The sequence below is a fragment of the Panulirus ornatus genome, chromosome 43, assembly GCF_036320965.1.
Source record: "Panulirus ornatus isolate Po-2019 chromosome 43, ASM3632096v1, whole genome shotgun sequence".
NCBI lineage: Eukaryota > Metazoa > Arthropoda > Malacostraca > Decapoda > Palinuridae > Panulirus > Panulirus ornatus.
The window spans coordinates 9,364,317-9,381,924 of record NC_092266.1 but is presented as its reverse complement, the minus strand read 5'-3'; the positions used below and the strand labels follow the sequence as shown (position 1 = coordinate 9,381,924).

The 17,608-nt window shown below is 51.3% G+C and overlaps 1 protein-coding gene across 3 annotated transcripts in view; it reads left to right on the top strand.

The window, feature by feature from the left end:
• Reck (Reversion-inducing-cysteine-rich protein with kazal motifs) overlaps positions 1-17,608 on the top strand; it is a 165,829-nt gene that overhangs the window by 54,885 nt on the left and 93,336 nt on the right. For all 3 annotated transcript variants that reach the window (XM_071686912.1, XM_071686913.1, XM_071686911.1), the window contains one exon: positions 16,069-16,146. In XM_071686912.1, coding sequence (XP_071543013.1) covers positions 16,069-16,146 — 78 coding nt within the window. The remainder of the gene's footprint in view (positions 1-16,068; positions 16,147-17,608) is intronic.

Genomic DNA, 17,608 nt, shown 5'->3' with positions numbered 1-17,608 from the left:
GGCCACCATATACTACAACCCAACACACACACACACACACACCATACAACATATGTGGGTAGTCCATTCCTTTAAAGGAATTTTCTTACTTTAATAGCAGGATGAACAATGTGTGCCGTTACATTGTGTTTACCAGCAACATTATGAATCTCTGAATATATTCCTGAGGGAAATAAACCCATCTTGTAAACTTGTAACTCGAAACTTATTGACATATTCTAGTGTGTGTGGATCAGTATACACAATAATAGCATTGACTGAAGGGCATAATTATGGACGTGAAAATGATGTAATGCAAAAATCAAAGACAAAAGATCTTTCAGTTTTGGCAGAGTCCATCTGGGACTGAATAAATTTCTTACTAAACTACCTTACTGGATGACCAACCATTTCCTTCATCATCCTGCACACCAACTCCCACATTACTAACATCATCATCCTGCACACCAACTCCCACATTACTAACATCATCATCCTGCACACCAACTCCCACATTACTAACATCATCATCCTGCACACCAACTCCCACATTACTAACATCATCATCCTGCACACCAACTCCCACATTACTAACATCATCATCCTGCACACCAACTCCCACATTACTAACATCATCATCCTGCACACCAACTCCCACATTACTAACATCATCATCCTGCACACCAACTCCCACATTACTAACATCATCATCCTGCACACCAACTCCCACATTACTAACATCATCATCCTGCACACCAACTCCCACATTACTAACATCATCATCCTGCACACCAACTCCCACATTACTAACATCATCCTCCTGCACACCAACTCCCACATTACTAACATCATCATCCTGCACACCAACTCCCACATTACTAACATCATCATCCTGCACACCAACTCCCACATTACTAACATCATCATCCTGCACACCAACTCCCACATTACTAACATCATCATCCTGCACACCAACTCCCACATTACTAACATCATCATCCTGCACACCAACTCCCACATTACTAACATCATCATCCTGCACACCAACTCCCACATTACTAACATCATCATCCTGCACACCAACTCCCACATTACTAACATCATCATCCTGCACACCAACTCCCACATTACTAACATCATCATCCTGCACACCAACTCCCACATTACTAACATCATCATCCTGCACACCAACTCCCACATTACTAACATCATCATCCTGCACACCAACTCCCACATTACTAACATCATCCTCCTGCACACCAACTCCCACATTACTAACATCATCATCCTGCACACCAACTCCCACATTACTAACATCATCATCCTGCACACCAACTCCCACATTACTAACATCATCATCCTGACACCAACTCCCACATTACTAACATCATCATCCTGCACACCAACTCCCACATTACTAACATCATCATCCTGCACACCAACTCCCACATTACTAACATCATCATCCTGCACACCAACTCCCACATTACTAACATCATCATCCTGCACACCAACTCCCACATTACTAACATCATCCTCCTGCACACCAACTCCCACATTACTAACATCATCATCCTGCACACCAACTCCCACATTACTAACATCATCCTCCTGCACACCAACTCCCACATTACTAACATCATCATCCTGCACACCAACTCCCACATTACTAACATCATCATCCTGCACACCAACTCCCACATTACTAACATCATCCTCCTGCACACCAACTCCCACATTACTAACATCATCCTGCACACCAACTCCCACATTACTAACATCATCCTCCTGCACACCAACTCCCACATTACTAACATCATCCTGCACACCAACTCCCACATTACTAACATCATCATCCTGCACACCAACTCCCACATTACTAACATCATCATCCTGCACACCAACTCCCACATTACTAACATCATCCTGCACACCAACTCCCACATTACTAACATCATCATCCTGCACACCAACTCCCACATTACTAACATCATCATCCTGCACACCAACTCCCACATTACTAACATCATCATCCTGCACACCAACTCCCACATTACTAACATCATCATCCTGCACACCAACTCCCACATTACTAACATCATCATCCTGCACACCAACTCCCACATTACTAACATCATCATCCTGCACACCAACTCCCACATTACTAACATCATCATCCTGCACACCAACTCCCACATTACTAACATCATCATCCTGCACACCAACTCCCACATTACTAACATCATCATCCTGCACACCAACTCCCACATTACTAACATCATCATCCTGCACACCAACTCCCACATTACTAACATCATCCTCCTGCACACCAACTCCCACATTACTAACATCATCATCCTGCACACCAACTCCCACATTACTAACATCATCATCCTGCACACCAACTCCCACATTACTAACATCATCATCCTGCACACCAACTCCCACATTACTAACATCATCATCCTGCACACCAACTCCCACATTACTAACATCATCCTGCACACCAACTCCCACATTACTAACATCATCATCCTGCACACCAACTCCCACATTACTAACATCATCATCCTGCACACCAACTCCCACATTACTAACATCATCATCCTGCACACCAACTCCCACATTACTAACATCATCATCCTGCACACCAACTTCCACATTACTAACATCATCATCCTGCACACCAACTCCCACATTACTAACATCATCATCCTGCACACCAACTCCCACATTACTAACATCTGCAGTTGATCTAAATCGTATGTAAAGATGAGAATCCTGGAAGATAGGACTAAGTGTGGTAATGGAAGGCTGTCTTACACTGCTTGTTGCAAACATATCTTAATTCTTTCTTCAATAAATCTGTGAGGGAAGCCTCAATAATGGCAAAGTTAACATCTTCTCGTATCCAACCATAACCATAAAACGTCCCAGTTCTCTTCTAGATCGGGAGGCACCTATCACCTTGGTGGGACTACCTCACCTTGCCCCATCACATAGATCGGGAGGCACCTATCAGGTTGATGGGACTAGCTCACCTTGGCCCGTCACATAGATCGGGAGGCACCTATCACCTTGGTGGGACTACCTCACCTTGCCCCATCACATAGATCAGGAGGCACCTATCAGGTTGGTGGGACTACCTCACCTTGGCCCATCACATAGATCGGGAGGCACCTATCACCTTGGTGGGACTACCTCACCTTGCCCCATCACATAGATCAGGAGGCACCTACCAGGTTGGTGGGACTAACCCACCTTGGCCCATCACATAGATCAGGAGGCACCTATCAGGTTGGTGGGACTAACCCACCTTGGCCCATCACATAGATCGGGAGGCACCTATCACGTTGGTGGGACTACCTCACCTTGGCCCATCACATAGATCAGGAGGCACCTATCAGGTTGGTGGGACTACCTCACCTTGGCCCATCACATAGATCAGGAGGCACCTATCAGGTTGGTGGGACTAACCCACCTTGGCCCATCACATAGATCAGGAGGCACCTATCAGGTTGGTGGGACTACCTCACCTTGGCCCATCACATAGATCAGGAGGCACCTATCAGGTTGGTGGGACTACCTCACCTTGGCCCATCACATAGATCAGGAGGCACCTATCAGGTTGGCGGGACTAACCCACCTTGGCCCATCACATAGATCAGGAGGCACCTATCAGGTTGGTGGGACTACCTCACCTTGCCCCATCACATAGATCGGGAGGCACCTATCAGGTTGGTGGGACTACCTCACCTTGGCCCATCACATAGATCAGGAGGCACCTATCAGGTTGGTGGGACTACCTCACCTTGGCCCATCACATAGATCGGGAGGCACCTATCAGGTTGGTGGGACTACCTCACCTTGGCCCATCACATAGATCAGGAGGCACCTATCAGGTTGGTGGGACTACCTCACCTTGGCCCATCACATAGATCAGGAGGCACCTATCAGGTTGGTGGGACTAACCCACCTTGGCCCATCACATAGATCAGGAGGCACCTATCAGGTTGGTGGGACTACCTCACCTTGGCCCATCACATAGATCGGGAGGCACCTATCAGGTTGGTGGGACTACCTCACCTTGGCCCATCACATAGATCAGGAGGCACCTATCAGGTTGGTGGGACTACCTCACCTTGGCCCATCACATAGATCAGGAGGCACCTATCAGGTTGGTGGGACTACCTCACCTTGGCCCATCACATAGATCGGGAGGCACCTATCAGGTTGGTGGGACTACCTCACCTTGGCCCATCACATAGATCAGGAGGCACCTATCAGGTTGGTGGGACTACCTCACCTTGGCCCATCACATAGATCGGGAGGCACCTATCAGGTTGGTGGGACTACCTCACCTTGGCCCATCACATAGATCGGAGGCACCTATCAGGTTGGTGGGACTACCTCACCTTGGCCCATCACATAGATCGGGAGGCACCTATCAGGTTGGTGGGACTACCTCACCTTGGCCCATCACATAGATCGGGAGGCACCTATCAGGTTGGTGGGACTACCTCACCTTGGCCCATCACATAGATCAGGAGGCACCTATCAGGTTGGTGGGACTAACCCACCTTGGCCCATCACATAGATCAGGAGGCACCTATCAGGTTGGTGGGACTACCTCACCTTGGCCCATCACATAGATCGGGAGGCACCTATCAGGTTGGTGGGACTACCTCACCTTGGCCCATCACATAGATCAGGAGGCACCTATCAGGTTGGTGGGACTACCTCACCTTGGCCCATCACATAGATCGGAGGCACCTATCAGGTTGGTGGGACTACCTCACCTTGGCCCATCACATAGATCAGGAGGCACCTATCAGGTTGGTGGGACTACCTCACCTTGGCCCATCACATAGATCGGGAGGCACCTATCAGGTTGGTGGGACTACCTCACCTTGGCCCATCACATAGATCAGGAGGCACCTATCAGGTTGGTGGGACTACCTCACCTTGGCCCATCACATAGATCGGGAGGCACCTATCAGGTTGGTGGGACTACCTCACCTTGGCCCATCACATAGATCGGGAGGCACCTATCAGGTTGGTGGGACTACCTCACCTTGGCCCATCACATAGATCAGGAGGCACCTATCAGGTTGGTGGGACTACCTCACCTTGGCCCATCACATAGATCAGGGAGGCACCTATCACGGTTGGTGGGACTACCTCACCTTGGCCCATCACATAGATCGGGAGGCACCTATCAGGTTGGTGGGACTACCTCACCTTGGCCCATCACATAGATCGGGAGGCACCTATCAGGTTGGTGGGACTACCTCACCTTGGCCCATCACATAGATCGGGAGGCACCTATCAGGTTGGTGGGACTACCTCACCTTGGCCCATCACATAGATCGGGAGGCACCTATCAGGTTGGTGGGACTACCTCACCTTGGCCCATCACATAGATCAGGAGGCACCTATCAGGTTGGTGGGACTACCTCACCTTGGCCCATCACATAGATCGGGAGGCACCTATCAGGTTGGTGGGACTACCTCACCTTGGCCCATCACATAGATCGGGAGGCACCTATCAGGTTGGTGGGACTACCTCACCTTGGCCCATCACATAGATCAGGAGGCACCTATCAGGTTGGTGGGACTACCTCACCTTGGCCCATCACATAGATCGGGAGGCACCTATCAGGTTGGTGGGACTACCTCACCTTGGCCCATCACATAGATCAGGAGGCACCTATCAGGTTGGTGGGACTAACCCACCTTGGCCCATCACATAGATCAGGGAGGCACCTATCAGGTTGGTGGGACTACCTCACCTTGGCCCATCACATAGATCGGGGGGGGAGGCACCTATCAGGTTGGTGGGACTACCTCACCTTGGCCCATCACATAGATCGGGAGGGCGACCTATCAGGTTGGTGGTACTATACCTCACCTTGCCCATCACATAGATCAGGGGAGGCACCTATCAGGTTGGTGGGACTACCTCACCTTGCCCATCACATAGATCAGGGAGGCACCTATCAGGTTGGTGGGACTACCTCACCTTGGCCCCATCACATAGATCAGGAGCACCTATCAGGTTGGTGGGACTACCTCACCTTGGCCCATCACATAGATCAGGGAGGCACCTATCAGGTTGGTGGGACTACCTCACCTTGGCCCATCACATAGATCAGGAGGCACCTATCAGGTTGGTGGGACTACCTCACCTTGGCCCATCACATAGATCGGGAGGCACCTATCAGGTTGGTGGGACTACCTCACCTTGGCCCATCACATAGATCAGGAGGCACCTATCAGGTTGGTGGGACTACCTCACCTTGGCCCATCACATAGATCGGAGGCACCTATCAGGTTGGTGGGACTAACCTCACCTTGGCCCATCACATAGATCAGGAGGCACCTATCAGGTTGGTGGGACTACCTCACCTTGGCCCATCACATAGATCGGGAGGCACCTATCAGGTTGGTGGGACTACCTCACCTTGGCCCATCACATAGATCAGGAGGCACCTATCAGGTTGGTGGGACTACCTCACCTTGGCCCATCACATAGATCAGGGAGGCACCTATCAGGTTGGTGGGACTACCCACCTTGGCCCATCACATAGATCAGGAGGCACCTATCAGGTTGGTGGGACTACCTCACCTTGGCCCATCACATAGATCAGGAGGCACCTATCAGGTTGGTGGGACTACCTCACCTTGGCCCATCACATAGATCGGGAGGCACCTATCAGGTTGGTGGGACTACCTCACCTTGGCCCATCACATAGATCAGGAGGCACCTATCAGGTTGGTGGGACTACCTCACCTTGGCCCATCACATAGATCAGGAGGCACCTATCAGGTTGGTGGGACTAACCCACCTTGGCCCATCACATAGATCAGGAGGCACCTATCAGGTTGGTGGGACTAACCCACCTTGGCCCATCACGTTGCCCAAAAACTGCATGTTGGATTTTTCAAGTTCACATTTCTCTCAGTTAAGGAAGACTTTAACTTCAACCAAGACAGTCAAAAGTCTGTCAAGTCTTTGTGATTGTTCCTCTCACTTCTGACTATAACTCACATTATCATCCAAATAAACAACATGTCTCTCATGACAATGTTCATAAGTCGATACAATATGGCAGGGCCTGTAATGTGGCAGGGCCTGAAATGTGGCAGGGCCTGAAATGTGGCAGGGCCTGAAATGTGGCAGGGCCTGAAATGTGGCAGGGCCTTTTTCGTGTTAAAAGGCATCGCTTTACACTTATATGTCCGTCCCAACACTACGAAAACACTGATGTCTTGTGCTTTCTCAGTTACTTTAATTTGCCATTACCCTTACCTGAGGTCGAGTTTTGTCAGGTAGTGAACATTGCCTACGTAGCAGTGGGCAACTGGCAGTCCTTGTTATCCCGTTAACTCGTTGGTGGTCGATACAGAACCATCAGACCTCGCTACGAGGGTCACGTGTGAGCTCCACACTGACGCACATGACTGCGTCAGATGGTGGTCCAACATGTAGTTGTGAGGGTCACGTGTGAGCTCCACACTAACTCACATGACTGCGTCAGATGGTGGTCCAACATGTAGTTGTGAAGGTCGGCTGCTGGTTGTGGACGTCCCCAGTAAGCTGAGCATCTTCCACCTCTACATCATGGGTAGTCAGTGTCCAGGTGTGCTTCTGGAAGATTTGACAGCAGGGCAGAGATCTGCACACGTGGCTCCCCGTCAGGAGAAACAGTTTCACCTCCCACTCCCTGCCCGCGCCTCCGTCAGGTCTCCCAGGTCTCCCAGGTCTCCGTGCCTGGATCATCCTCTTCGTCACACACTGTTGGAAGATCAGTCATGGAGACCGGCAGGTGGCATGACGGAGATATGGTTTAAGCATATTGATGTGGCATAATTTCTGCCCTCCTACCCTGTTAGGACAAGGTAATTCAAGTCTCCTACCCTCCTAGCCTGTTAGGACAAGGTAATTCAAGTCTCCTACCCTCCTAGCCTGTTAGGACAAGGTAATTCAAGTCTCCTACCCTCCTAGCCTGTTAGGACAAGGTAATTCAAGTCTCCTACCTTCCTAGCCTGTCGAGACAAGGTAATTCAAGTCTCCTACCTTCCTAGCCTGTCGAGACAAGGTAATTCAAGTCTCCTACCTTCCTGATTATGGTGTATAGACCCTGAAGATGGGCTGCTGCTGGATGTGTTGGTTGACGTAATACAAGCAACATCTCGTCACCCAACTCAAAACTTCTCATTCAAGACCGTTTGTCATACCAGCTCTTCATTCGTGCCTGGGTCACCTCGTGCCTGGGTCACCTCGTGCCTGGGTCACTTAGTGCCTGGGTCACTTAGTGCCTGGGTCACTTCGTGCTTGGGTCACTTCATGCCTAGGTTACTTCGTGCCTGGGTCACCTCGTGCCTGGGTCACTTCGTGCTTGGGTCACTTCATGCCTAGGTTACTTCGTGGCTGGGTCACTTCGTGCCTGGGTCACTTCGTGCTTGGGTCACTTCATGCCTAGGTTACTTCGTGCCTGGGTCACTTCGTGCCTTGGTCACTTCGTGCTTGGGTCACTTCATGCCTAGGTTACTTCGTGCCTGGGTCACTTCGTGCCTGGGTCACCTCGTGCCTGGGTCACTTCATGCCTAGGTTACTTCGTGCCTGGGTCACTTCGTGCCTTGGTCACTTCGTGCTTGGGTCACTTCATGCCTAGGTTACTTCGTGCCTCGGTCACTTCGTGCCTGGGTCACCTCGTGCCTGGGTCACTTCATGCCTAGGTTACTTCGTGCCTGGGTCACTTCGTGCCTGGGTCACTTCGTGCTTGGGTCACTTCATGCCTAGGTTACTTCGTGCCTGGGTCACTTCTTGCCTGGGTCACTTCGTGCTTGGGTCACTTCATGCCTAGGTTACTTCGTGCCTGGGTCACTTCGTGCCTGGGTCACTTCGTGCTTGGGTCACTTCATGCCTAGGTTACTTCGTGCCTGGGTCACTTCGTGCCTGGGTCACCTCGTGCCTGGGTCACTTCGTGCCTGGGTCACTTAGTGCCTGGGTCACTTCGTGCTTGGGTCACTTCGTGCCTGGGTCACTTCGTGCCTGGGTTACTTCGTGCCTGGGTCACTTCGTGCCTGGGTCACTTCGTGCTTGGGTCACTTCGTGCCTGGGTCACTTCGTGCCTGGGTCACTTCGTGCTTGTGTCACTTCATGCTTGGGTCACTTCATGCTTGGGTCACTTCGTGCCTGGGTCACTTCGTGCCTGGGTTACTTCGTGCCTGGGTCACTTCGTGCTTGGGTCACTTCGTGCCTGGGTTACTTCGTGCCTGGGTCACTTCATGCTTGGGTCACTTCGTGCCTGGGTCACTTCATGCTTGGGTCACTTCGTGCCTGGGTCACTTCGTGAAGGGGTCACTTCGTGAAGGGGTCACTTCGTGAAGGGGTCACTTCGTGCCTGGGTCACTTCATGCTTGGGTCACTTCGTGCCTGGGTCACTTCGTGCCTGGGTTACTTCGTGCCTGGGTTACTTCGTGCCTGGGTCACTTCGTGCCTGGGTCACTTCATGCTTGGGTCACTTCGTGCCTGGGTCACTTCGTGCTTGGGTCACTTCGTGAAGGGGCCACTTCGTGCTTGGTCACTTCATGCTTGGGTCACTTCGTGCTTGGGTCACTTCGTGCCTGGGTTACTTCGTGCCTGGGTCACTTCGTGCCTGGGTCACTTCGTGCCTGGGTTACTTCGTGCCTGGGTCACTTCGTGCTTGGGTCACTTCGTGCCTGGGTTACTTCGTGCCTGGGTCACTTCGTGCTTGGGTCACTTCGTGCCTGGGTTACTTCGTGCTTGGGTCACTTCATGCTTGGGTTACTTCATGCCTGGGTCACTTCGTGCCTGGGTTACTTCGTGCTTGGGTCACTTCGTGCCTGGGTTACTTCGTGCCTGGGTCACTTCGTGCCTGGGTCACTTCATGCTTGGGTCACTTCGTGCCTGGGTCACTTCGTGCTTGGGTCACTTCGTGAAGGGGCCACTTCGTGCCTGGGTCACTTCGTGCTTGGGTCACTTCGTGCTTGGGTCACTTCGTGCCTGGGTTACTTCGTGCCTGGGACACTTCGTGCTTGGGTCACTTCGTGCTTGGGTTACTTCGTGCTTGGGTCACTTCATGCTTGGGTCACTTCGTGCCTGGGTTACTTCGTGCCTGGGTCACTTCGTGCCTGGGTTACTTCGTGCTTGGGTCACTTCGTGCCTGGGTTACTTCGTGCCTGGGTCACTTCGTGCCTGGGTCACTTCGTGCTTGGGTTACTTCGTGCTTGGGTCACTTCATGCCTGGGTCACTTCGTGCCTGGGTCACTTCATGCCTGGGTCATTTCGTGCCTGGGTCACTTGTTCAGCCATACATCTCTCAGTAACAAGAGGTCCTCGCATCTTGTGGGCAAACATCAGCATTTCTCTGGTGGCAAACAAACAAGATGAGCGGGAGTCCCTCATGCCAGTCTCTGGTGTTGTTGTTGGTACAACACATCTTCACTATCATAGACTGTAGTATGGAATGGTAGCGCTCCAGTGCGCCTGGCGCTGAGGGTGGTCAGCTGTGGAAGTAATCCTTCAGGGTTTGGTGAAAAGTCCTGGACACAAATTTGGACCCTTGATCAGACTCCACCTTTTTGGGTGATCGAAACTTTGTGAAGCTAAGCAATTTCTGAACAACAGCTTTTGCATTCATGCTTCTTAAAGGTATCGCTTCGGGATATCTCTTGGACACATCAGTAACAATCAAAATGTAACAATTGCCAGATGAGCACTTTAGCAATAGGCCACAATGTCATGTATAACACGGTCAAAGGAAGCTTCAAACGGGGAATAGAAACTAAGGGAGCAACCTTAAGCTTTTGGTAAGGTTTCCACATCATTCCACATCAGTCTTTACATACTGAGCGACATCTCGGAGGACACCAGGCCAATATACATTCCAGCACACTCGCTCTTGGGTCGTCCTCACTCACCCCTGAGTAACCTGCAAACCTTGAGTCATGTGCAAAATCTCCCTTCTGTACAAACGTGGCCTCGCAACCTGGCCAACTACCTGCCACTCTTCGTCTTCCCCATTACATGACACCCGACACCAGCAACCCATCCCGACACCAGCAACCCATCCCGACACCAGCAACCCATCCCGACACCAGCAACCCATCCCGACACCAGCAACCCATCCCGACACCAGCAACCCATCCCGACACCAGCAACCCATCCCGAAGATGATAATCGTCAGCATATTCTTCAGCCGACTCCAACAGTTTCTTATATTGTGGTTGGGACTCCTGTGATCTCTTCCGATTGTGCAATCGTCAAACTCGCCCACTGATCCAGCAAAGACGGTGTCACACAGCGCCACATCACCGATTTCATCCTCAGAAGATGTTCTTAGTCTCACAGACAACCGTGAACTTCACCCGTCTCACAGACAACCGTGAACTTCACCCGTCTCACAGACAACCGTGAACTTCACCCGTCTCACAGACAACCGTGAACTTCACCCGTCTCACAGACAACCGTGAACTTCACCCGTCTCACAGACAACCGTGAACTTCACCCGTCTCACAGACAACCGTGAACTTCACCCGTCTCACAGACAACCGTGAACTTCACCCGTCTCACAGACAACCGTGAACTTCACCCGTCTCACAGACAACCGTGAACTTCACCCGTCTCACAGACAACCGTGAACTTCACCCGTCTCACAGACAACCGTGAACTTCACCCGTCTCACAGACAACCGTGAACTTCACCCGTCTCACAGACAACCGTGAACTTCACCCGTCTCACAGACAACCGTGAACTTCACCCGTCTCACAGACAACCGTGAACTTCACCCGTCTCACAGACAACCGTGAACTTCACCCGTCTCACAGACAACCGTGAACTTCACCCGTCTCACAGAGAACCGTGAACTTCACCCGTCTCACAGACAACACCTGCACAGGATCAACTTTCCTCCTTCCGCTGGATCACACAAAGTCCTCTCCCGAGACAGGCCAGTTATCCACAATCCCCACAAGAACAGGGCCAATGAAGAGATGTGTTTCCACATACACACTAGCTGGTGGAGCTGCCCTGTAAGTCCACAGCCTGGCTACCAAGACTCGCTTCTCAGACTCTCCCACCGGCACCAAACCCTCCACCATCAGAGTCTGCAGTGCAACACAAGCACGCAATATGGTCACCTTAGACAGGAACGCGTTGTAGTTCCTCACCTACAGACTGATTGCCACTCTTACAACTGACACTATCACTGAGACAAGGGTTAGCCTCAATCATCATCACTATCACTGAGACAAGGGTTAGCCTCAATCATCATCACTATCACTGAGACAAGGGTTAGCCTCAATCATCATCACTATCACTGAGACAAGGGTTAGCCTCAATCATCATCACTATCACTGAGACAAGGGTTAGCCTCAATCATCATCACTATCACTGAGACAAGGGTTAGCCTCAATCATCATCACTATCACTGAGACAAGGGTTAGCCTCAATCATCATCACTATCACTGAGACAAGGGTTAGCCTCAATCATCATCACTATCACTGAGACAAGGGTTAGCCTCAATCATCATCACTATCACTGAGACAAGGGTTAGCCTCAATCATCATCACTATCACTGAGACAAGGGTTAGCCTCAATCATCATCACTATCACTGAGACAAGGGTTAGCCTCAATCATCATCACTATCACTGAGACAAGGGTTAGCCTCAATCATCATCACTATCACTGAGACAAGGGTTAGCCTCAATCATCATCACTATCACTGAGACAAAGGGTTAGCCTCAATCATCATCACTATCACTGAGACAAGGGTTAGCCTCAATCATCATCACTATCACTGAGACAAGGGTTAGCCTCAATCATCATCACTATCACTGAGACAAGGGTTAGCCTCAATCATCATCACTATCACTGAGACAAGGGTTAGCCTCAATCATCATCACTATCACTGAGACAAGGGTTAGCCTCAATCATCATCACTATCACTGAGACAAGGGTTAGCCTCAATCATCATCACTAGGTGGGTGAGCTTGACCCAAGGTGGAGGCAACAGTGACTGGCTCACTCTGTGTAAAATCTCTGGATTCTTTCAGCTGGTCCAGCACTGCCTCACCTGATGTTCAGCTGGTCCAGCACTGCCTCACCTGATGTTCAGCTGGTCCAGCACAGCCTCACCTGATGTTCTTGGTCCAGCACTGCCTCACCTGATGTTCAGCTGGTCCAGCACTGCCTCACCTGATGTTCAGCTGGTCCAGCACTGCCTCACCTGATGTTCTTGGTCCAGCACTGCCTCACCTGATGTTCTTGGTCCAGCACTGCCTCACCTGATGTTCAGCTGGTCCAGCACTGCCTCACCTGATGTTCAGCTGGTCCAGCACTGCCTCACCTGATGTTCAGCTGGTCCAGCACTGCCTCACCTGATGTTCAGCTGGTCCAGCACTGCCTCACCTGATGTTCTTGGTCCAGCACTGCCTCACCTGATGTTCTTGGTCCAGCACTGCCTCACCTGATGTTCAGCTGGTCCAGCACTGCCTCACCTGATGTTCTTGGTCCAGCACTGCCTCACCTGATGTTCAGCTGGTCCAGCACTGCCTCACCTGATGTTCTTGGTCCAGCACTGCCTCACCTGATGTTCAGCTGGTCCAGCACTGCCTCACCTGATGTTCTTGGTCCAGCACTGCCTCACCTGATGTTCAGCTGGTCCAGCACTGCCTCACCTGATGTTCAGCTGGTCCAGCACTGCCTCACCTGATGTTCAGCTGGTCCAGCACTGCCTCACCTGATGTTCAGCTGGTCCAGCACTGCCTCACCTGATGTTCAGCTGGTCCAGCACTGCCTCACCTGATGTTCTTGGTCCAGCACTGCCTCACCTGATGTTCAGCTGGTCCAGCACTGCCTCACCTGATGTTCAGCTGGTCCAGCACTGCCTCACCTGATGTTCAGCTGGTCCAGCACTGCCTCACCTGATGTTCAGCTGGTCCAGCACTGCCTCACCTGATGTTCAGCTGGTCCAGCACTGCCTCACCTGATGTTCAGCTGGTCCAGCACTGCCTCACCTGATGTTCAGCTGGTCCAGCACTGCCTCACCTGATGTTCAGCTGGTCCAGCACTGCCTCACCTGATGTTCAGCTGGTCCAGCACTGCCTCACCTGATGTTCAGCTGGTCCAGCACTGCCTCACCTGATGTTCAGCTGGTCCAGCACTGCCTCACCTGATGTTCAGCTGGTCCAGCACTGCCTCACCTGATGTTCAGCTGGTCCAGCACTGCCTCACCTGATGTTCAGCTGGTCCAGCACTGCCTCACCTGATGTTCAGCTGGTCCAGCACTGCCTCACCTGATGTTCAGCTGGTCCAGCACTGCCTCACCTGATGTTCAGCTGGTCCAGCACTGCCTCACCTGATGTTCAGCTGGTCCAGCACTGCCTCACCTGATGTTCAGCTGGTCCAGCACTGCCTCACCTGATGTTCAGCTGGTCCAGCACTGCCTCACCTGATGTTCAGCTGGTCCAGCACTGCCTCACCTGATGTTCAGCTGGTCCAGCACTGCCTCACCTGATGTTCAGCTGGTCCAGCACTGCCTCACCTGATGTTCAGCTGGTCCAGCACTGCCTCACCTGATGTTCTTGGTCCAGCACTGCCTCACCTGATGTTCAGCTGGTCCAGCACTGCCTCACCTGATGTTCTGCCACAATGCTAACCTAACCTAACCTAACCTAACCTTCTTGGTCTTGTTATTCTTACTTGTAAGGTAAGGAGGCGGGATCAAGTGAGGTTACATCATTATTGAATTTTCTCTTGCCATCAATATAATTTGGAGGAGGTTTCTCCGTACCAAGATTTTAAGATAGCCCATCATAACGCTTTCTGCCTGGTCCACAACCCATCATGACCCTCCCTGCCTGGTCCACAACCCATCATGACCCTCCCTGCCTGGTCCACAGCCCATCATGACCCTCCCTGCCTGGTCCACAGCCCATCATGACCCTCCCTGCCTGGTCCACAGCCCATCATGACCCTCCCTGCCTGGTCCACAGCCCATCATGACGCTTCCTGCCTGGTCCACAGCCCATCATGACCCTCCCTGCCTGGTCCACAGCCCATCATGACCCTCCCTGCCTGGTCCACAGCCCATCATGACCCTCCCTGCCTGGTCCACAACCCATCATGACCCTCCCTGCCTGGTCCACAGCCCATCATGACCCTCCCTGCCTGGTCCACAGCCCATCATGACCCTCCCTGCCTGGTCCACAGCCCATCATGACCCTCCCTGCCTGGTCCACAGCCCATCATGACCCTCCCTGCCTGGTCCACAGCCCATCATGACCCTCCCTGCCTGGTCCACAACCCATCATGACCCTCCCTGCCTGGTCCACAACCCATCATGACCCTCCCTGCCTGGTCCACAGCCCATCATGACCCTCCCTGCCTGGTCCACAGCCCATCATGACCCTCCCTGCCTGGTCCACAGCCCATCATGACCCTCCCTGCCTGGTCCACAGCCCATCATGACCCTCCCTGCCTGGTCCACAACCCATCATGACCCTCCCTGCCTGGTCCACAGCCCATCATGACCCTCCCTGCCTGGTCCACAGCCCATCATGACCCTCCCTGCCTGGTCCACAGCCCATCATGACCCTCCCTGCCTGGTCCACAACCCATCATGACCCTCCCTGCCTGGTCCACAGCCCATCATGACCCTCCCTGCCTGGTCCACAGCCCATCATGACCCTCCCTGCCTGGTCCACAGCCCATCATGACCCTCCCTGCCTGGTCCACAGCCCATCATGACCCTCCCTGCCTGGTCCACAGCCCATCATGACCCTCCCTGCCTGGTCCACAACCCATCATGACCCTCCCTGCCTGGTCCACAGCCCATCATGACCCTCCCTGCCTGGTCCACAGCCCATCATGACCCTCCCTGCCTGGTCCACAGCCCATCATGACCCTCCCTGCCTGGTCCACAGCCCATCATGACCCTCCCTGCCTGGTCCACAGCCCATCATGACCCTCCCTGCCTGGTCCACAGCCCATTATAACGACATCTTGTGATGTTAGTGAAGCAGAGAATTTTGATTTATGATTTCATTTTGTTCTCAGGTGCCGTTGTGGAGACTGACTGGCCGTGAAGGTGGTGTGTACGTAGGGCAGCTGGCTGCAGCCTGCCCTCCTCACCTGGTGAGTACTACACTATATCATCATGTGTCGTGGGTCATGACTTACTGCTACGCCCATCAGGAGTGGGTGTACAATGGTCAGTACAAGGTGTAGTGGGTGTACAATGGTCAGCACAAGGTGTAGTGGGTGTACAATGATCAGTGCAAGGTGTAGTGGGTGTACGATGGTCAGTATAAAGTTTAGTGGGTGTAGGAGAGTGTTACGAACATGTATGTGTGCCCCATGTTTGTATATGTACCCCATTTTCGTACTTGATTCTTGTCCCGTCCATATACTCTACTTATGTTGCTTAAGTCTGACTGAAAGATCCTTACCAGTCTGACCAATATGTAAAGATTGTGATAAGTTCTATGTTAGGCAGACTGGTGATTTTACTCTACTTCCCATGTTGCTTAAATCCTTTAATGTAAATGTTGCCTTTAGCAACAATAATACTGTGAAGAATATCTTTATCAGGAACTCACCAGAAAGCTCCCCTGGCTGCATCTATAAAGTGCCATGTAGAAATTATGATAAGTTTTATGTTAGGCAGACTGGTAAAGATCTTTCTGTTAGACTTAAGCAATATACATGCATCATAAGAACAGGACAAGAATCAAATACACTCAGTCTCTACTGGTACTTCCTCACACAAGTCCCCTTTCCAAGCTCACTTACTCTCACCACTCTCTTCACCCCAACACTCTCTCTTCTTTTCTGAAAACCTCTACAAATCTTCACCTTCACCTCCACAAGATAATGATCAGACATCCCTCCAGTTGCACCTCTCAGCACATTAACATCCAAAAGTCTCTCTGTCTTGCGCTTATCAATTAGCACGTAATCCAATAACGCTCTCTGGCCATCTCTCCTTCTTACATTCGTATACTTATGTATATCTCTCTTTTTAAACCAGGTATTCCAATCACCAGTCCTTTTTCAGCACATAAATCTACAAGCTCTTCACCATTTCCATTTACAACACTGAACACCCCATGTATATCAATCATACCCTCAACTGCCACATTACTCACCTTTGCATTCAAATCACCCATCACTATAACCGGGTCTCGTGCATCAAAACCGCTAACACACTCATTCAGCTGCTCCCAAAACACTTGCCTCTCATGATCTTTCTTCTCATGCCCAGGTGCATATGCACCAATAATCACCTATCTCTCTCCAAACATTTTCAGTTTGACCCATATCAATCCAGAGTTTACAAATTTACATTCACTTGCCGTGTTATACATACCAACTTGCCAGGTTATATATACTAACTTACTTGATGATATGTTCTAACTAGAAAAGTTATATGTACCAACTTGCCAGGTTATACATACCAACTTGCCAGGTTATGCACACCAACTTGTCAGGTTATACACACCAACTTGCCAGGTTATGAAATATAACTAGACAGGTTATGTACACTAACTTGTCAGGTTATACACACCAACTTGCGGTTATACAGTTCAACTTGCCA